Genomic DNA, 22,295 nt, shown 5'->3' with positions numbered 1-22,295 from the left:
TAAGTGACAGAGGGAGGCAGCCCCCACTCAAAACTTAGATATTTTGAGAAAGAAAAATGATCTTTGAACACCTGTACATTTTATCTACAATTTGAGAGAGAAAAATATAAAGAGTGATATGATAGATAAATAAGTTGATGGTGAGATAAAAACATAGAGTAGAGAGAAATGGAGGGTTAGAGTTAGGGGTATTTATATAAGAGCTATTGGGAATATAGAAGTAAAATTTGTATTTATTTATTTAAAACAACAATCCTTGATACTCCCACCATCTAATAACAATTGATCTACATTTATACTATATATAAAAAGAATACACGGTTTTGGGGTGATTTTTTTAATTTCAATTATATCGTTAAACAAATTTGTCTACATGACCTCTTAAAATAAATTGCCTATACACTACAAGAATTTTGGTTATTACTGGTGGAAATAATCCCCCAGTAATGCAGAAAATCCCTCAGTAATACGCATTACTGGCGGATTCGAGTCCCTCAGTAATATGAGCGTCAGAAATGTTACTGGCGGATTTTTCCCTCAGTAATGAGGATGTAGTCCTGACAAAGCATTACTGAGGGATTATTCCGTCAGTAATTACTGACGGATTATTCCGCCAGTAATTACTGACGGAATAATCCCTCAGTAATGTAGATTCAGATTTGTCATAATATTACTGGCGGATTTATCCCCCAAGTAATGTTAATCGAATTTGCATTACTGACGGAAATGTCCGCCAGTAATGTACTTCACCTTTTTTTTTTTTTTTGATCCCTTCCCCCACTTTTTGATTTTAAATAGAGAAATAAAATTAAATAAACACAAATAAATTAAAGAAATAATTTTTTTTATTTAATACGACAAATTAATTAAACCACATATCATTATAATATTTGTACAATACATAAATAATTTTCATACAAAATCATAAATATTTTAATAATATTCCTACAATCTAGAAAACTAAGAAAAAAAAACTAATTATCATAATATTCGGACAAATTTGATCTTGATCTCCCTCTCGGTGATCTTCGCTCCTATTTCCTCCTCTTCTACAAACCGGAATAAGGAACCAAAGGAACAGTCACAGAGAACAGAATGCTGCTCACAAATAAAATTAAGCGTCGATGATACACAGATTAGAGGCAAAAAAAAACTGACTCGATTATAAATTACAAGAACTTACTATTTAGCTTTTTCTGAAGGTGCACAAATAGGCACCATCTCTTTGATCCACTTTAGGCACCATCTCAATCCCATTGCTTCTGCCATTAGTGGTGATGTCTTTATATTTTCTCTCAAAGTGACTGTTGCACTAACAATGCCTTCACAGTTGCGAGCCACCAGACCCCAACAAGTCGACCCTCCTTCAAAACACTCAACATCTATATTAATCTTTGGATCATCAAATTTTTATTAGCATAGGAAGTTATAAGAACTACCAACTCTCGCAAAGAAAAGAAATACAAGGGCAACGCTAAAGATGAAACACCTTGAAAAGAAACAATCATCCATAACAATCATAAACACCGCCAAAACAGAAATTCCAACACTCCCTAACACCAAAATATGCAGGTCAGCCGTGCAGAAAAACATACATCAGCATACAATATTCAGTATGAACAAAAAAAATAATACATTAGATACATCATAATTGCGAGTATTGTTATCCAGTTTTCTAACAGCCATATATTGTTTGTAACAAAGCTTAAATCAGGATTATACAATCAGATATGTTTCTACGCATATAACTTTTGACCTTACAACATTTATACAATTATACTTAGCTTATGTATAGGTTGATGACCAAATCTATATCTATATTGATCTATCTACCATCTATCTTCTATATATAAACTAAACATGACTTCTTCTATGTCTTTATGTTTATGTGGCAATTCTATGTAACAATCTTACTCTATGTTAAAAACTTAAGAGTTCTGCCTATGTGACATCTCTATGTAACCTTTCCATTATATAACATTTCCATCAGATTGAGAGCTATGTAAGTAAACACAATGTGGCACTACTTCAAACTTCTTTAATTAAACTAGCAACATTATATCACAGGGTGACAAAGCTTAAATCTCTGATAGCAAGATAAGGTTTGTAGCAATGCTTAAACTTATCCAAAATCTACTCTTAAATTGGGAAAATTTTGATCAAATTCAGAAAACATTAATGCTTCTAAAACATAGTTTATAGCAGAAATGACTATATAAAATGAATTAATTATAGTTAGTGTCGGACACCTAACATGTCTTCTATTATGATACTTACACTTCCTTCACACGTGTAGTAAGATTTATGCAACTGGAAATTCCTAGACTTAATACACTGAAAGTGGAAAAGATAGAAAAAATGATTGACACACCTTGATCAGCAACTAGTGTTTATTGTGATCTTCTCACTCTAATCCATATCTCTTAACTTTCTTTTTGGACTTCTCAAACTAAGCTATAAAATGAAAGGAGTTTCGAATAAAACAAACAGATCTATATGTTGATAAAACAAAAGACCAATTCAGTGTAACAAATATTCAAAAAAGACAAACCTACCTATATATATATATATATATATATATATATATATATATATATATATATATATATATATATATATATATAGCTGATTGAAATTTGAAGGGAACCATAAAAGATAAGGTTCCTCCAATCGTGAATCAATGGTCAATTTGTATATAGGCACACTGCAAAAGGTAGCTTATTTTGAAAATTCCTAAACTGCAATATCAACAAACCAAACCCCACACCAATCATATGAACAACAATTACTTTGATTTTGTAAGAAGCCTACAAAGCTATTGCAAGCTATTTTGAACAATAGAGGAATTGAATGGAAAGAAAAATATGTGGTTAACCTTAGTAACGGAGAAGAGGAGTAGCAGCTAAAAATATGTGGTTAACCTTAGTAACGGAGAAGAGGAGTAGCAGCTAAAAATCCATTCCATTTTTCTTCTCAATCGAGCAGTCACGTTCACAAAGAAGAGGAACAACCAAATACAAGCAGCCCAACCTTCCCAAAATGATGAAGCTGAGGTATACACAAATGGCCAGCATAAGACCAAAAGCATAACCCTGCCTCAAAATTCCAAAAAACAACCCTGCAACACAAAACCAAACGCTGCTGTCAGTAGCAAACAACACCAAAACCAGCAGCAGTACTGCCAACAGCCTCTACCAAGCAAAAATAAGCCAGCTGCACAGGGACACCAACGATTGTTTGTTACATACTTAATTAAATCAATTCCATTGTAAGATAAGCTAATAATTTTCACAGCGAGATAGCAAACACACTTGCAATTCTGAAGTGAGGTGAAGAAGTCGCGGCTAAGTGTAACAACGAAACCTATCCGCAACTTTGTGGATATTATTAATTAAAGCATTCCGTACATCAACACCGCATCTACCTTGTATTTGGTTTTGATATCAAGTCTAATTCATTTTTATAAAATCGACTTATAAGGTAAGAGTGTCACTATTTATAGATTTTTTTCAAACTTCTTTATCTCTTTTCAGTGTGTGACTTGGATTTTTCTCAATACCTTCCATGAGCACAATTGTTAATAAGAGTTACACTACGAAAGCCATAAAACCATTAAGTGTGCTTTTTTTCAAATGACACATACCTCATAGATTATTACCCAAGCAAGTTCTGATCCTGATCCATGGAATAATACAGCAAAGTTTCAAAATTGACTAATTGAGAGATACGCATCATAATCTATATAGAAAATATGATTATTAAAAATTTGCCTTAAGAAAGAAAGCAATTCCAGTCATAAAACAGCCTACAAATGTTCCACTTGTTGAAGCCTACATGCATGTAAACACTTCTATTAGGCATTTCCCCTTATTAATGGTATTATCAAAATTTTAAATACTTGAAAACAGAATTACCGTTATAAGCGGTCTTCTTCCAAACTTATCCATCAAAATGGCTCCCAAAATAGTGAATGGAACCTGTCATTCAATTTAATATATGCTGATATAAAAATGGCTCCCAAAATGGCTCCCGATTCTTTCTATACCAATAACAATCCACACAATACAAGAGTCTTTTTTTTTTTTAAGGAACACAATACGAGAATCCTATGAGCAAATAATCCAAACAGCATTCAACATAAATCCCCTTTATATATCAAGTAATTTCTTGATCCTTTCTATACCAATAGGATAGATTCAAATGAATAATTTTACCTTGAGAAAGTGAAGTAGGCGAGCTGAAGTGCGAACCACGGCGAAATGCCTTGACAAAAACAAATTGCCCAAAACTGAGAACGCAAAACTGAAAAAGAAATTACACAGATTCAATTAACAAAACAATGATTAATATAAAAAAAATAAAAATTAGAACTTTGAAGATTCACAACGTAGATTCAACACAATGCAGAGATTCAAAGTATAACGCAAGAATGAATAAGAAAAAAGGACAACTGAATCACACGAGCTTGAAGAAGAATCGAGAAGGAATGAAGGAACCACGTGCAGAAGCAGGTTGGGTCGTTTCTTCCAAACACACCATTGCGAAGTAACGAAGTAACGTCGTTGTGGCTGACAGAGAGGAAAGTTTCGTGAGAGTAGAACAAACCAAAGTTTTCTCAGATTAACGAAACAGAGTCGAAGCACGAAGCAAGCTGTCTCAGATTCATGTTGAGGGTGAGATTGAAATTGGGGGTTTTGGGGTGAGAGTCATGTTGACAGTTGAAATTGAGGGAGAGATTCATGTTGAGGGTTGAAATTGAGGGTGAGATTGAAATTGGGGGTGAGATTGGGAGGGTGTTAGGTTTCAGATAGAGAGTGAGATTGAAATGGAGGCATTAGGGTTTTGAAGAGTGGAACCGTGGGAATGAAATTGAGAAAGGTGGAGAGAGGAAAATATTTTGTTCGAGTGTATTGACTAATTGGTAGGAGTAAAAGGAAAGTCACTACAAAGACATTATTGGCCGACATTATGCGTTACTGACGGATTCGTAAATAACAACATTACTGGCGGACTGTATGCGTTACTGACGGATTCGTAAATAACAACATTACTGACGGATATTTTTGAATTACTGACGGATTATTTAATTCCGTTATACTATTACTGACGGATTATATCCCTCAGTAAAGCAAAGACATTATTGGCCGAAAATTTCCGTCAGTAATAATCCGTAGGTTCTTTATTGAAAATACTGACGGATTTAATCCGTCAGTAATGTAACTCACTGGATTATTGAGGAACTTTTCCGTCAGTAACGTTATTGAGGGTTTTTTGGGTGGTACTGAAGGTTTATTCCGCCAGTAATTACTGAGGGCCTAAATCCCCCAGTAATGCAATTTTGAATTGGTTAGTAATATTGGGAATTCTTGTAGTGATATGAATCTATTCTAATATATGCTATATATAAAGGGAATACATGGTTTTTAGATGACTTTTCAACTTCTAATTATACCATTAAACAAATTTGCCTATAAAAATGCGTTCAAAGAGAAGTGGAGAAACATAGTAGTAGAAAGTACACTAACTTGTTTTAGAAGATGAAGTGGAGAACAAAATTCTTCAAAGAGAAGAAATCTAGAATTGCATTGAATGCAGAAGCTTTCCAAAACTCAGAAGGTAACCAACTTGAAAGATAAGAGTAAAAACGGTTCTGAACGAACCACCAAAACCTTTGATACTTCCTGTAAAAACATTTGAAACCGCAAGAGCATTCATCCAATGCGACAGTGCAAACTGAGACCACGCATAATTAAAACAAAACAACGCTCTAGGTTGTTCCGTTATAATTACCGAAGGACATGATATTCAACAAATGTTGCAACCATCCCCAAACCTATAACATGAACCACATATATCAGAATTTATAACTCAAACACCAAATTAGAAGAATATTGATTCATTGCATAAATGCTGGCCTGCCAAAATATGCCTAATCAACTGCCAACTAGGCTTTAAACTTCAGCTAAAGGTCAATATTGTTCAAAATACCCAAAAAAACAGCATAAGACAAGCACAAGTAGTGATTACTTAGGGCATACAATCTTAAATGCATTCCACATATAATTCGTAAAATATGCAAGGGATGACTTTGGATCTTTCCACGAATCACTTCTCACCACATAATCTTAGGTTTATTCTTCAACTTTTATGTTTACCAATACACCCTATGCACTCATTTATTTATTTTTTTAATAAGGAAAATGAAAGTTAACACTCCCCTACATGATTAATAGAGGATGTCAAGATTAGTATAGAAGATGAGGTTTCTTACTTCCTCTATGATAGTTTGAAGAAGTTGAGTATAGAGGTTGTCAAGATTAGGGGGTATGGCATATGTCATTAATTTTGAGATAATTTAATGGCATGCTTACATCATTTTTTTTTTGGTTACACATGCTTACATCATTTCAAGCAACAGGATTTAATTAAAACTCGAAAAAAAATATTGAAATTAAAACAAATAACAAAATTGGCAAGATAAACTTTGTTGTATCAATATATGATGTATTCATTCACAATAAACAATTAACCCTAATATGTTTCAGACCTATTCTTCATGGACATTATTTTATGCCCACAACTATCCCATGATCCAATTAAATTTCTATGAACAATTCTATTTACTATACAAAAAAAGAATCCCAAAAAAGGGGTAAAAAATAAAAAGTGAAAAAACCCTAGCAATTTTTTACCCACTTGTTGGGTATGAAGCAAGTAAATTAAAAGGTATGCAATGAGAATTCATCCAAGACTTTGAATGCAATTTAAGAATCTCCCTTGCTTTCTCCTTTGCCTTATTTCCACTATCAACTTGAAGAACCAAACAAAGCTTTGCAACAACACCAATTCGTAACATTTCTTGAATAACAAAATGTGTTGCAGAAAATCTTGAAACAGATAGAAGAATCCTCACAGCTCTGTCATTAGCCATGGTGGAAACCCTCAGAATCTTCTTTGAAACAATAGCTAAACCACATCCATGGCTTAAGAGTTCAAATCTTCCATCAGCACATTGACATAACATCTCCAAAAGCACCAAAATCATCTCACATGGCTTTCTTTCTTTGCAATCAAGAAGAAGTTCTATCAAAGCAGAAACACAACCTGATTCAATTGCTTTTACTCTATTTCTTCCAAATTCGACAAGTTGAATTAACGTTTGTAGTGTTGCTTTTGATGCTTTCTTTGATATTTGGTCTTTGAGAAGTTGAACTAACTCGATGAAAAACTCGGTCTTTAGATTGGCTAGCTTTGTTGGATCAGCTACTTTTGACATAGATTTCAACAGAAAGATTGCGTATGTTCTTGAATCATAATTACCTTTTTGCAATAATCTCATTAAAGAATCTAAAACTTCTCCATTTTTGAAGTTTAAGAGAGTTTTCAAACCTTGTTCTGATAATTGAAGATTGTGAAGGATGTTTATAGCTTCATCTTCTGCACCTATTTTGAAGTCAAAAGCAAAACCTTCAACATCATCATCATCAAAGCTAGCTTCAATTAATTCTGTTGCTGAACAAGAAGATGAACAACTTGTGTTGTTTTTTGTTACTATTGATGCTAAGAACTCGACTGCACCGGCTGATTCGATACACCGACGATTTGTTTCGCTCTCGGAAGCGATTGTTTTGAGCTTTTTTAGGGTTTGGATAAGTAAATGAGGTGAATCTGAAGAATCAGAAGCTTCTTTGAAGAGTTTTTCAATGAGGGTTTTTGTTGTTGGAGGTTTTGGAGTTGGAATCCTTTCAACTCCATAAGAAGAATTCATGGTGCACCATGCTTGGATGAGCCTACGAAGAGTGTGGTTTGGAGTGAGAATAATGAGATCATTTGCATCATCATGTGTGAGTTGTTGTTTTGTGACAGGACATGTTTTGTTTTCCGATGAAAAGAGCCATTTTTCGATGCTTTCTCTGTCGTAGGTTATGCCTGTTGAGACAGTAACTGGATCCTTCATGATTTGTAGTGAAATAGGGCAAAGGAAAAATGGTGTAACTTCGATATCTTGATTCATTGTGGATGATTGAAGAAGCAGAAAAATTGTTTGGACTTTGAAATGTTATTGCTTTTTGGCGGAGAGTTGAGAAATGAAAGAATGAATTAATGAGAGAGAAGGGTTGTGGTATTGTTATTTATAGTGTATCCGTGTTCATATTGTGTGAAAGTCAATACACGCAAATTTGAGGCTTTTTCATTTATTTCAGAAAGAGAGTTATGACTTTTCCAAGGGATCATGGGAAAGGCTTAAATAATTGACCAAATTTACCTATTCATGCATGAACTTGAACAAAGCAAAGTTAAGTTTAATAATTAATGTAACTTCAATTTTAAGTGTTTTTTAGGTTTCCTCAAAAAAAAAAAAGTGATTTTTAGGTAACAACTCAGAATTGGTATAAAAATGGTTCGATATTCTAGTCACAAATGTAAGTAAAATTGGTTAAAAATATATTGATGTATTCTATCCAAATTTTAGATCAAGTATTTCTACTTTTTTTTTAGAAACTTTTGCTTATATTTAAGAATGGTAGAGTATGTTGAAGCAGTGGCGGAGCTAGAAAATATTCTGGGGGTGGGCCAAATTATTTTTTATCCATTCAAGTGACCAATTATTTCATGTGCAAATTTACCGCGTAAAGGAGATTTATTTTTGGATCAACCAAAACATAAAATCGACATAAAATTGTATAAAATCTTGCAAAATAGACCTATAATTGAATTATTTAAGTTTTTTGGGTGAGCCACTACACCACTTTACGGGAATTTGGATCAACCGAAACCTAAAACCGACACAAAATTGTATAAAATCTCACAAAATAGACCTATAATCGTTGATTTTTTAATTTTTGGGGGTGGGTCGTGGCCCACCTCAGCCCATGAAGGGCTCCGCCAGTGTGTTGAAGTCTAACATTGAGTAGACCAAATACCCCAATGTAGTTTTTATGTCTCGAGAGTCTCCTAACGGATTGGCCTTTTGAGGATCTACTACATTATACCACGTCTCTTAAAAGTTGACATCCATAATACCTTTTACTCCATCGATACTGATTTGATGATAACCCTTTTACAATTTCACTCACCTATCATTATTCATTTGAATACCTTGATCTAACTTAAAGATAGAACGTGGAACAATATTATAAGAGATCGAGACCTCGAAGTTGGATACCTAGCCGTTTAGTGAGGTAATAATCGGCTGGTGGTCAGAGGATGATAAAAAATTAGGAGAAATAATATTTGTATGGACATTTTGTAACAACTTTTTGACAACTCTTTCGTGCTTACATTATGTTTTTATTCTTTCATCATCATCATCTCTCTCTCTCTCTCTCTCTCTCTCTCTCTCTCTCTCTCTCTCTCTCTCTCTCTCTCTCTCTCTCTCTCTCTCTCTCTCTCTCTCTCTCTCTCTCTCTCTCTCTCTCTCTCTCTCTATTGTTTTTCACTAATGAAAAAAGAGAATACAGAAGTTGTCATAAAAATTATCTTAAATGGTTGTTCAAATATCACGACGCAAAAAATAATGTGCATCTAAAAAGACCAAAGATATTATTCCAAATACTGCACATTATTGTGATGACGATTTACGGTATAAAGACGTGGATTGACATAGTAAATTTTTTTTTTGTTGAAGAAGACATAGTAAAACATGATGTCTAGTTCTTGGTTGTATATTTCAAATGATGTGAAAAATCATTTTTAACTGATGTAAAAAGTTTTTCCTAGTGTATATTGAATAAATTTTGTGCAATGTACCGGCTTCTTTTCTCAAATAAATAAATACTACCTACAAAAATTATTTACATAACCAAATTAAATCCAACCAATAAATAGTACTATAAAATATAAAAATGAAGATAAAAGCACATGGTTATACTGTAAGCATATGGACATGGTATTTGAGATTATTTACCTCCTTTTGACTTTCTCTATTTTGTTTTCTTCTTAGGATAATATTTTGACTTTCTCTTTAGAGTGCATTCGTTGGTTTTTTCTCTCCACGTTGTGGTTTGACTGCTGGCCGACATTTTAAAATGTTGATTTTGTATTTTATCAATAAAGAAAAGTTGTGGACGTAATGAAAGGGAAAGAAGCAAATAGTGGATTTTATCAACCATGCTTCGGATGCAACTGCTAGTTTCATCAACTATCACTCTCTCCATGCTTACTTGCATATCCCACTTGTCACCGCTCCTTTGACCAATTAAACAACGTGTTCATTTTGTGTTTTTTTTTGGGTAAATATTCAATTTGTACTTCAAATTACAGGACTGCAATAAAGTATCATACATTAACAATAGCTCCAATAGTAATAACCCGAAAGCCTGTCCAAGGGCAAGAAATACAAAGCTCAGTCCATGGCTTTAACATCTGTCACTAAATATTGTTTGTCTATAGGTAAAAGATCAAAATATATTATCAAAAGATATTGATGGTGGAAAGACTTTTAGAACAAAATCACGGTCGCTATGTTGAACTAAAGTGGATTTTAGAACAATGTATCTAAGATTTTTGATGGTAACAATGTATGAAAGAACAATTAGATTCTCTAATATGTGTTCAAGTTTGTAGAACCATGGAATGAAACTATGACAATGAAGTCAACTTATTGGTTATGAAACACCAATATCTGAATGCAAAGGAATGCATTTGGTACTCAAAAGAAGCACTCAAGGCTTGGATTATGATCTTAAGAAAGGCCCGCAAAAAGTTAAAGCTCTAATTAGAAGGTACATGAAGCCAAGTAAAATCTGAAGAAAACAAGCTCCGATGAAACAATCTGATGGAAGCACACTCTGAGGAAGTCAACATCTGATGGACACGTTAGCAGTTACCATTAGAAGAAACTCTGACCAATTTTGTCTTCTTCTAAAGTAAAGCCGCTTTCGAGTTCCGATCGTACTGTTTGTCTTCTTTTGCCCACGTGTAAAAACAAACAAATTTTTCCAAAGAAGCAAAGGATCCCTCAGTACTATTGAAACGAGAAGTATATTTTTAGTCCGAAAATTCTGTTTTTCAAATTAAAAGCTTCGCTACGAAAGTAGGAACATAGAGATATCGTTTATGCGTCGAAAGAGCGGCAACGATATTGGACTCTAGAAAATTCAGAAATTAATTTTTAAACACAGCGAAAGCGCTTTTTAAACTAATTTAGAAAATTTATATTTTCAAAAAGAGATTTTAGAAATATAACTATGCACGCGAAAGCTGATGGTTATAAGTTTGAAATCCAGTAATGGGCGCTTGAAAGTGACGGTACCTTTAAATTGATTTTCTACTAAAAAAAAATTTCCAAGTAAGAATTAATTATTTTTCAAAACAACACTTCGAAGCTGTAACTTGTACCACGCGAAAGCAGGCAATTACAGGTTCGACTTTCTATCCCCGCATGCGTTAGAGTAAGCAGTGTCTTTAACTTAATTTTTTCCCGCGAAGAAAATTATCTCGGTTCAATTGTAAAACTATTATTTTGTGAGTGTCAACGGTCGACAAGAACTACATTCCGGTCTCTCAGTTTTATTATTAAATTAAATTCATTGTTTTATTTTTATGCGCGAAACCCAACTATTTTGAATTTTGCCTTAGATAAACATAGAAACAACAAGAAGCAGTACTTGTTAAATTGGTCTCTGTGGATATGATATTTTTTATACTAAAACCGACATAGTCGTACACTTGCAGCTCTGTCAATATTCTAACCTAATCGATTACATCACTCAAATTATCCATAATTACCCTTGGGATCATGATTCTAACGCCGACTCTAAGGAGAATGGAATCGATGTTTTGAAGATTTTGGTTTGGATTCCATCACTCGATTTTCCCACTATTTCCACCGCTATGCATCTTCATAATTTCCTCATCGATTCATGGTGGGGTTCATCTTCATTAGAGTCACTATCAATCTAGGTGTCACACTGTCTTAAACATAACTACTTTGGGAATTGATAGCTTTTTTAAAGATTTTTAAGGTTTTTAAGAGTTTTGTTCAAAATATATGTTGGTTTTTTGAGATTGTTTCTAGGAAATTGATTTAGTGTTTTGAACTTTGGATTATATTATACTCTTGTTCCTTTTGCTTTGATATATCCGAAAGTCGGTGTTTCATGTTTTTTGTTCGTGGTTATATGAAAATTAAGATTAAATTGAGTATTGAGATCTTATTGGATATTTTTTAAGTTTTTGATGAGACACCTCAAGGAAAGAGAGTGAGTGAGGGGAAGAATGGGGTTGAGAAGGGTGAAGGAGACAAAAGGGTTTATGGATTGAAAGATATGAACAAGAAGTTAAGGATGAATGTTAAGATATGTGTCACTACATTATGTGGTTAAGATGGATCTTAATGCTACCTAGGGATTTGGTAGGTTTATTTTCTTCTTTTCAGACTCTTAGTGGTGGGGGTGAGGTTTAGGTGTCTTGTTTTAGTCTAAAGTTCGATTTTGTGGTTCATCTAGAAGACCCTTAATGAGTTTGTTTTATTGGGAAATCCTTCTCTATTGAAAAATTTATGGAAAAAAATTATATTCTCCTCCTAGAACTGTTTTTTTTTTTTGTTATACCTCTTTGTATACATGTACCTACTATAAGTGGAGGGTGCAATTTGTGTTTTCCTGGGGGCAATAGAGGCGTGTGGGAGAGATTGGGACTGATCTTGCATTATGGTGGGGGTTGTTGTCTGAAATTTGTTCTCCTATCTCCGGTACGTGCTTTTGATCCGGGAGTAATAGTTGAAGGTGTTATCTCCGAAGATTTGATTGGCCTATGTTTTGTTCCTTTGTTGTTTTAGTTTGTTTTCCCCCCACTTTTCGTTGTTTCTGCATTTTTTTTTCCTGTTTTTGCCTTTTCGTTTTTGCGGTGATTTCTGAGTGCTTATAGTACTATTGTATTTTCTAATTACGTTTTATTAATACTATCGGAATGATGGACACTAACATGTCCATCTATCTGATTTTCTATTGCATTTAATTATATATAGATCGAGATAACAATTATGACATATACTATGTTCATATATTTTTTTTGATAAATAAGATTAAAATAAGTTTTCTTATGGTGTTTGATATTGCAGTTAATTTCTATTTTAATTAAATTTACCTACTTTTTAATTAATAATTCAAATCATATTATAAAAAAGATAAAATAGTAAATAAACTAGTTTGAACGAATGGTAAAAATGGAAGAAAAAAATATGTCAAAACTATACATACCCTTTTGTATAGTTGCAAAACCAAAATAACCTCCACTCAACTCACCCAAAATAAACACATAATTAAATGTGTTGGAACATTAGTGTGATGTTGGAAATTAAATTGGAAGATTAAACACCTAGTAATTATACTTTGATCTAATGTTGTGTGAATTGAAAAAATAGAGTGTGGGAGTTCCACATAAAATAGAACTCACACATTAGTAGTGTTTAAATTGTGGTATTTGATTTTAAATACTTGATAATGATAAAAATAACAGTAATTATTATTTTTATTCGAGAATATCACTTCCCATAAATTTAGCTTATGGTGGTTGTGATAAGAATAAGAATTTAATTAAATTTCTTATATTTCCTTCATTCAAATCCAATAGTTTGTTTCCTCCACTTTTGTGGATTTGTTTCTTTTGATCCTATCCACAAGTGTTGTTGAACTGATTAATGGATAAACTTCATTTTAAGCTTATCCATTAGAGTAACTGTTGTTGCAATTTTTGCTAAAACAGTTGCAGAATCTCTATATAAATATAGGACTCCACTCAGTTCAAAAAAACACACCAAAGAGTTTCATTGAGTTGTCGGGAACTCTTTCTCTCTTCTCCCTTTCTTGACTTGTGTTGACGAGTCTTTCTTCTCTTCATCTCCTTTTTTCTGTCCCTTCGGAATTAATAGTGTTCTTAAGACCATAGTCCCTTTTCGGTTTATTGTCCCTTCGGAATTAAGAATGGTCTTAAGTTCAATATTCTTTCAATATTTTTCTATTTGAGGAGAAATTAAAAAGTGGAAATGGTGGTATCACCATATTTGAGTGGTCGTAGAGCCATATTGATATATTGGAGAAGTTAATAATTAGAATGGTGGTAACACCAAATTTGAGTGGTCTTAGTACCATAACAGAGTGGTAACAATACCATATGAAAGTGGTTTCAGTATTAAAAGAGTGGTCTTTGTACCATATTGAAGGTGTAATTCTCAAACGGTTTTCTACAGTGCAGTAGTTAATCGAACAGTTGTAGCTGGGCTTGTTTTATCCTGGAGGCGGCGTGGTTGATAGCCTGCCTTGCACAATTTTGAGCAGTGCCACGAAACGTCTTAAAGAGAGCGACATGGTCGTGACTCAACCTAGTAACAACTTCGGTAGATAATAGAATTTGAAAATCCAAATACAACAGTTTGGAAATCCAAAAACAACAAAATGTTCATTAAGAGTTGCTTATTAATTTGTTCAAAAAAAGAGTTGCTTATTAATTTAAGAGTAGCTCATTATGGTAGCCCACCATACGATCGGTTAGAGATAAACTTAAGGAATTAAACCGCTAATTACCACTCATACCACATATTTGTTACATGTGGCCTTCTATACGAAACTTATTAATTAGTGTAAATATATCAGTTTGAAAATGATTGAAGAGGATTGTTCTCTAAACACATTCAAACAAATATTAATTTTTGCATATAGTGTTTTAGTTCATACTTAGTTGACTAAACTATTTATTTTATAAAAAAAGATAGGGTCTTGTTAACCGGTGCCCCGGGGCACCGGTTAAGGAATCCAAAAAAGGAAAATTTGAATTAAAAGTACTCCCTCCGGTTCTAAATATAAGCAAATTTAACTTTTTAAGTTCATTCAATTAATGATGTATGTGGTCCATATTATGAACCACATACATCATTAATTGAATGAACCTAAAAAGTCAAATTTGCTTATATTTAGGACCGGAGGGAGTAACACTTTTTTGACTTTTGAGAAATTGATTGCACAACTTCCAATAGAAAAGTTGCTATATTTGCTCCCTTAACCAGTGCCCCGGGGCATTGGTTAACATTTTCCAAAAAGATATTATCATAAGTTATAAGTACACATATACTTAGATCATAACAAACTAATTAAGAGCTAGCACGCTGCTGGAATATGACTCGCAATATATATCAAACTTTTTTGTGTTCATATGTCAGCGCCCTTAATTTTCTGTTAAACTTATATTATTCTGTTTTAGGGATGAATAACATAAGCACGTCTTATTAAAAACATATTAATAAGTGGTTATATTACGTATATACATCTAAAAAAAACTATACAACAAGCAATCTCATTGTCAACTCCAGTACACAAAAAATTGTAAGAATGAAACTATGTACATAATATATAAATAAGGCATGCCAGGTCCTTTTTTATTTTTTATTTTTATGAAAGGCGTGCCAACTGTTTTACAAAACTGATTCAACCGTGTATGTGTGTATATGTATGAACGAGAACTCTTAAATAAATAAAAAAATCAGCTTAATTTGTATATAATGATGGTGTAAAATATTTGCACTCTGCATCAAAATCAATTATGTGTATGATTTTAGAAGGGATTATGATAAAAGTCAAATATTGCTAATAAACAAATTAACAATTCAAAAAAAGGATAGTGTAAAAACTCTAAGCTGACGATGTATATAAATTAAACTAAAAAGTTTCTTAAGTGATAGAGGGATGCTGCCCCCAATTAAAGAGTGATGTGATATATAAGAGGGATGCTGCCCCCAATTAAAGAGTGATGTGATATATAAATAAGTTGATGATGAAAAATAGAGTAAAGAGAGAAAATAGAGGGTTATATAGAGTTAGGGGTATTTATATAAGAGTTCGTGAAAATATAGAAGTAAAATTTGTAGTTATTTCTATACTATAACAATTGATCTACATCTATCTATACTATATATAAAGATAATACATGGTTTTAGGGTGATTATTTCAATTTCAACTATACCTTTAAACAAATGTGTCTATATGACTTCTTACCACAAATTGCCTATATGAATCAATTCTATTATATGCTATATATAAAGGGAATGCATGGTTTTTGGATCACTTTTTCACTTTTAATTATATGTACCCTTAAACAAATTCATCTATAGAAATGGCTTCAAAGAAAAGTGGAGAAACAAATTAGTAGAAAGAACACCAACATGTTTTAGAAGATGAAGTGGAGAATAAAACTTTTCAAAGAGAAGAAATCTAGAAATGCCTCGAATGCGAAAGCTTTTTGAAACTCATAAGGTAACCAAATTGAAAGAGAAGAGTAAAAAGTGTTTTGAACAAACCACCAAACCCTTTGATACTTCATGTCAAAACATTTGGAACCCCAAGAGCATTCATCCAATACGACGGTCCAAACAGACCATGCATAATTAAAACAAAACAATGCTCCAGCTCATTGCAGCTGATGAATCCAACGGATCAAGGAAAAATCCACCAAATATCCGAGCATCAAGATGGATTTAATGACTATAATGGTTCCTCAAAAAACAACACTGACAAAACCACTCAAGGGCCTATGTAATCAAGTACATTCTAGTCCTTACACATGGCGTTCAGTCATTAAAGGTCATGTTCCTCAATCTCATTCACGAGATGCTAGCAATAAATGATGAGAGGACAAACGATCGCATCTTCTATGAAGGCAACAAATAGTCACATATCCAATCACAAACATAACATTTTTACGAGCACAAGGTAAAATCATTACTGAGCATCACTCGTAAACCAAAATGTTCACTAGATCTACACCGGTAGAGTCCTCCTAATGGAAACAAATTGGCTCCTTCTGAGCACTCCAAGGAAACAGTTCTCCAACGAGCATCATTCACCTTAGCTCCTCGCAAGCATAATTCCATCGAAATTTACAAGCTCTGTGCAAGCGTGTTATCAAAATCAAGTTCCAAGTCAAACATCAAATTCATAAGCTCCTTGAGATCACAATTCATTATATGAGCAAGGTTCTTTACAAACTGTTTAACCACATCGCCTCCTAAAACTTGTAGTTTTCACACAAATTACAAGTATTAGGCGAGCAATATCCTTTCATAGGAATTACTCATTGCTCGAAGTCATCACTCTTACTATAAGAGCAACAACTTGGGGGATTACTGTTCTGGATTGTCCAAAAGCCTACGCTCGAACTAGTTCCAGGCCCAACAAACAAAGTCAACTTCATCATTGGGTCAATTATTTACTCCACACCCTTCTCCGCGAGTGGGTGCTTGCTGAAAAATGGGGCACAAAATCAAATATAGAATTATAATGGTTCTCCATAACTACCATTTCGTAACGCTCAACAATTATTGTTCATGCAATGGTAAACGCGAGCAACGTTTTTTGTTATTAACAACGACACTTGTACATCCTCACAATATAAGGGGACTTTACACAGTCCCCAAAGATACGATATTTTTCAACCCTTAACCTTCATTTTGCTCTCTTACTTGAGCGTTGAAGTGTCTGCAAGTACACCTCCTTATTCGTTCCAAGCTCATAGAACGAACAAAGTCTCTGTACCGAATGTCATTTTGTTGATCAAGTAATTAAGATCAACAGTTAAACGAGTATCAATTGTTGATGTATAACAGGTTTATGACGTGTGAAGCTGATTGCGGTGTTGCTTGGTTTATGATGTTGGGCTCTCTAGCAAAACCGAAACAATCAGGTTTATAATTAGAAGAAAACAAGTCCGGAACAGATTTGTATAAATGCACAACAACGATTAGAGGAGTGGATAGCAGCTCAGTAACACATAAATCAACATGAATGATCAATCAACGGGTTTTGTGGAAAAGGTCGAGAGATGGATGGTGGAAATGCAATGTTGATGCGGCTTTTCACTGTTCGGTGAACAATACCGGCTTCGGTGGGTGTCTTCGTGACTCAAATATTTTTTTTGCACCGCTATTGCATCTTGGAGTGAGTCGATTTTGTCTCTGCATGAAGGAGAATCATATGCACTTTGGTAGGTTATGTCATGGGCTTAAACTATAGAGATGAATAATATTATTTTTGAAAGTAATTTGAAGGATTTAGTGGACTTTATTCGCTATAATTCGGTTGGTGTGATTGGATTTAGTTTGATTGTTGCAAACATAAGACATTATAACTTTGAGGTTAAGTTTATCCACCGTAACGAATATGATGTCCATGGTCTAACCAAGATGGCCATTTCTTATGCTAGCTAGCAAGTTTATGATTATATGTCTCATTTTATTCATTGATAGTTGGTTGATAAAATGAATTGACTTCGTTTTGTTAAAATAAATTCATATCAAGCAAAAAACACAAATTAAATATTTTCCCGAAATCATTCAAAAAATTAATTTGTTTTCCCCTAAAGAAACACAAATTATACACGTTATATCATTGGTCAAAAGAGCGTGACAACTGGGATATGCAAGTAGTAAGCATGGACGGGGTGATGTTGAGGTGGTTAGTAGTTACAGATGGCAGAGGATTCCTATTTCCACAATTCTAGTGTGGTTTCTTTCCTTTGCATATTGCATCACAAGTTACTTCACTATAAAAAATAAAAAATAAAAAAATAGTGAACACTCATGTACCTTAAGTTTTGTTAGGTAAATATTCATTATCTAATCGTTTAATATCATATTATTTTTTATATTTAAGTATTTTAAGTAAAATTATATTTTTAATTAATTTTGTTTAGTGTGTATCAATATCCAACAAAAGTTTTGGATATTCTTTTTTTTTTTTTTTTAAGTCAAGGGATATTCTTTTATTCTCACTATAAAATGTTTCATTTGATTATATTTTTAAAGCCAAAAGTATCTCAATTGAATTGCGCTCAATTCTTAAACAACATACTCCCTTCGGTCATATTTAGGTTCATCGAATATTTAATACATTTAACCTATATATAAACCACGTACATTAGTTATTTAATAAACTTAAAAAGATAGTTTTTGTTTATAAATGTAACAAGAGGAATCACTTGTTAACTCTAGTTAGTGTAAAATCACTCGATCATTTTCAATAATAAATAAGGCTTAAAACGAATTTTCATGTTTGTGGCTTTTTTGTTTATAAAATCAAAAGAAAAACTTATTTCAATTTATTGGTTATCGGATGACTTTTTTTATTGTTAACCAGAATCATCGTTACGCGTTTTCCGATAACGAGATCTGAACCGCAATAGTTGGAATGCGTTGGAACTGAACCTATACCAATTGGAGAAAAGTCATCCGATAACCAATTTCAATCGGAAACTGCTGGTTTGGGGTTACGCTATACGGTTTTCTATGTTTCTCCGCTACATCCTCCTTCGTTTTCTCTTGTGCACATCGGAAACATTAGAATTTTTTTGAAACAAATGAAAAAAAAAATGAGGTTTTTAGATTTATATACGAGGGTAAAATAGGTGGTTTATGTAAAATGTATGGGTGAAGGTATAATTGTAGGGGTATATGGTATAACGTCCTTGTTTTTATCAGTAGGCCTAAAGTTATTGCTTTAAGGATTTTTCTAACGTGTGCAATATTGCACAGGATAAACAGTAATTATTGCACCCATTATTATAGGTTTCTTTCAATCTTATTAATGATCAAATCTTAAAAATTGTTTTTTTTTTCCTTCTCTCCTCTCTGTTACTTGTTACTGCTATTCACATTTTTATTCTTATTCCTTTTTTCACATTTTTTTTCTCCAAAGCATTTTTTTTTTGAAGGATTCTTCTCCAAATCATATTAACTGCTATAGTTTTTTCCTTCTCTCCTCTATTTACCAGTACTCACGAGTTGTTCTTCTTTTGTTTGAAACCACTTTGTCAACTTTTTTTTATAGTGAAACATAATTTTCTTTCACACAAAAACACCAATATTCCAATGTAAACATTGCTGAACAGCCAGCTTATGCTGCATAAAGATCAGATACTTAAATGCAAAAAATCATTCCTCAAATTGACAACAATATAACCAAATTCAAAAGGACAGTGTTCAAAATGACGATGTTCAAATTGACAACAATATAACCAATTTTAAAATGATGGTGTTCAGTCCCCATGAGCTTAGCTCATTTGGTAAGGGATAATGCACAATTTGTGCAGAGGCCGGGGTTCGAATCCCGGACACCCCACTTATTCATCTTAAAGGTGAATTTCTCTAGCCATTAGGCTACTTAACCAAAAATGACGGTGTTCAAATTGACAACAATATAACCAAATTAAAAATGACGGTGTTCAAATTGACAATAGAAAGAAAACTGGACTCCAAAAGACTGCTAAAACATATCAGGAAAAAAAATAGTAACAAGGAACAAGACAAAAATAAAACGTCAAAAAAAGGAACAATAAAACGTGAAAAAGCAGTAATTGAGGAGAGAAGGAAAAAAAAACAATTTTCAAGATTTGGTCAATAAAATTTGGAGATACTTATAATAGTGGGTGCATTAATTACTGTTTATCCTGTGCAATCTTGCACAGGTTAGAAAAACCCTTGCTTTAATAGTCTTATACACTTTGACGGCTTATGAGTTAATAGAGTAGTAATGAAAAATTATTAATACTTTTTTTTTTGGTTACAATGAAAAAATATTAATACTTCAATTGTAAAGTGAAAATTAATTTGAGAATGAAAAATATTTGCAAAAGAAACAAACCAGAAGAGCCTATATCAAATTATTATTCAGAAAAATAAAATAAAATCCACTACATTTTTTCAAATGTCGGCTACCACCAGTCAAACCGCAACGTGGGGAGAGAAACCAACGAATGCACTCTAAAGAGAAAGTCAAAATGTTATCAGAAAAAAATAATACAAAGTCAAAAGGGGTAAATACGTCTCTCAAATACCCTATACTTACGGTACTGCCCATGTGCTATTTTATATGCCTTCTTTCAAAAATAAGTGTCTTATAGGGTATGTTTGATCTACAAAATTAAGGGATTGTACAGAGTGGCGGAGCTAGAAAAAAAGCTAGGGTGGGCCATTAAAATCAACCGTTGAAAAATTGTTTAAAGCCTCGCAAAATAGACCTATAATTGAATTATTTAAATTTTTCGGGTGGGTCACTACATCACTTTGCGGGAATTTGGATCAACCGAAACCTAAAACCGACATAAAATTGTATAAAAGCTCGCAAAATAGACTTATAATTGAATTATTTAAATTTTTCGGGTGGGCCACTACATCACTTTGCGGGAATTTGGATCAACCGAAACCTAAAACCGACACAAAATTGTATAAAATCTCGTAAAATAGATCCATAATCGTTGATTTTTTAAATTTTGGGGGTGGGCCGTGGCCCACCTCAGCCCATGAAGGGTTCCGCCACTGATTGTACATGACAATAATAGTTGTTGTGTTCTCTCAAAAAAAAAAAAAATAGTTGTTGTGTATTTGATTGTAAAACTATTTATGATATTCGTATTATTTACTAAATCATAGGATAATTTTATTTTATTTTTCAAGCATCATATAAAACCAAAAAATATTCAATATTATGAAAGTTTATCATGTGATTCTCTGCCTTTTTTTGTTCTATCTTGTATTGTTTTATACATTATTTACCTTTTAGCCGATCGAATGTACATGAGAATAAAAAGTCAAAAAATCATATGTAAAAACATATGTGTCATAATAATAAGATTTTAAGGTTGTTTGCTATCACAAGCATAGATGGGAATGCTCATAATAACATATGTGTCGTTTGCATGAAATATGGCATTAGTAACCTCTACATTTCATGAATTTAAGTTGGGAAACGATAGATGATAAACTGTGACATCCTCAAGTTGAAGCGTCGAGAAAGTAGAGGGCTTGAAATAGGGTAGGGTACGGGTCCATGACACCAATTCTAAGTTATATACGATAAAAATCACTTAAAGTCGAAGTTAATTTAAGTTTTAAAAAAATGTTAAAAAGTGCTCTTAAAATATCATTTAAAAATACAAATATAAAATTTTATGTTCGAAAATATATTACTCTTTCAACTTTTAATTAGAAGCTAAATATTATTATTTCCCATGTAAAATATTTACTATTGATTTCCTTAACAAACGTCGTCTCGAACTTGTTACCAAAAGCCGGTTGTTAAACTTAACTTTACTTCATTCAAATTCAGGAAAATTCTAACTTGGACACAACCCTAAATTAATTTCATTTGGACACACACTCACAAATGAAGAAAAAATAAAAGAGAATGAATTTGAATGATGTGACTAAATAATTTTTCTTTAAATTTATTACATTTGTGTGTGTGTGTGACCAAATAAATTTGATTTGGGTTTGTGACCATGTAAGAATTGCTCTCAAATTCATGCATGAA

General features: G+C 32.9%; 1 protein-coding gene and 1 pseudogene across 41 annotated transcripts; both read right to left on the bottom strand.

The window, feature by feature from the left end:
- Positions 1-827: 827 nt before the first annotated feature.
- Positions 828-4,907, bottom strand: LOC146955578 (sugar transporter ERD6-like 18). 40 transcript variants are annotated; one of them, XR_015016789.1, is made up of 8 exons: positions 4,462-4,907; positions 4,215-4,302; positions 3,915-3,977; positions 3,644-3,830; positions 2,922-3,118; positions 2,372-2,454; positions 1,184-1,364; positions 828-1,098 (listed from the first exon to the last, which is right to left on the bottom strand). XR_015016789.1 is itself a non-coding variant. In XM_085722116.1 (6 exons), the coding sequence occupies exons 1-5, from the start codon at positions 4,537-4,539 to the stop codon at positions 3,655-3,657; spliced, it is 312 nt and encodes a 103-aa protein (XP_085578242.1). In that variant the 5' UTR covers positions 4,540-4,907; the 3' UTR covers positions 2,609-3,118; positions 3,644-3,654. The 40 variants fall into 40 exon arrangements, 8 of the variants coding, with proteins under 8 accessions (XP_085578204.1, XP_085578207.1, XP_085578242.1 ...); XR_015016747.1 differs by lacking the exon at positions 2,372-2,454 and having other exon boundaries at positions 2,876-3,118; positions 4,460-4,907; XR_015016740.1 differs by lacking the exon at positions 2,372-2,454 and having other exon boundaries at positions 2,876-3,118; positions 3,644-3,738; positions 4,460-4,907.
- A 1,562-nt stretch (positions 4,908-6,469) lies between these two features.
- LOC146955577 (E3 ubiquitin-protein ligase PUB23 pseudogene) lies at positions 6,470-8,105 on the bottom strand (annotated as a pseudogene). Its single transcript, XR_015016818.1, has one exon. The product of XR_015016818.1 is annotated as an E3 ubiquitin-protein ligase PUB23 pseudogene (transcript).
- Between the last annotated feature and the right edge of the window lie 14,190 nt (positions 8,106-22,295).

The sequence above is a fragment of the Medicago sativa genome, chromosome 1 (genome assembly GCF_051527215.1).
Source record: "Medicago sativa cultivar Bolivia chromosome 1, Bolivia_mono, whole genome shotgun sequence".
Lineage (NCBI taxonomy): Eukaryota > Viridiplantae > Streptophyta > Magnoliopsida > Fabales > Fabaceae > Medicago > Medicago sativa.
Note: the sequence above shows the minus strand (reverse complement) of the source record. Positions and strands in the feature narration are given on the sequence as shown.

Bases quoted from the DNA above. Each gene is read 5' to 3' on its own strand.
- LOC146955578 (XM_085722078.1), bottom strand. From the start codon at position 4,539: ATGGTGTGTTTGGAAGAAACGACCCAACCTGCTTCTGCACGTGGTTCC. The intron at 1,365-4,214 runs GTAAAATTATTC...AGTGTTTTGAAG, and splicing joins GCCTACTTCACTTTCTCAAG to GAGGGTCGACTTGTTGGGGT. The intron at 1,099-1,183 runs GTAAGTTCTTGT...ATTTGTGAGCAG, and splicing joins CCTTCAGAAAAAGCTAAATA to CATTCTGTTCTCTGTGACTG.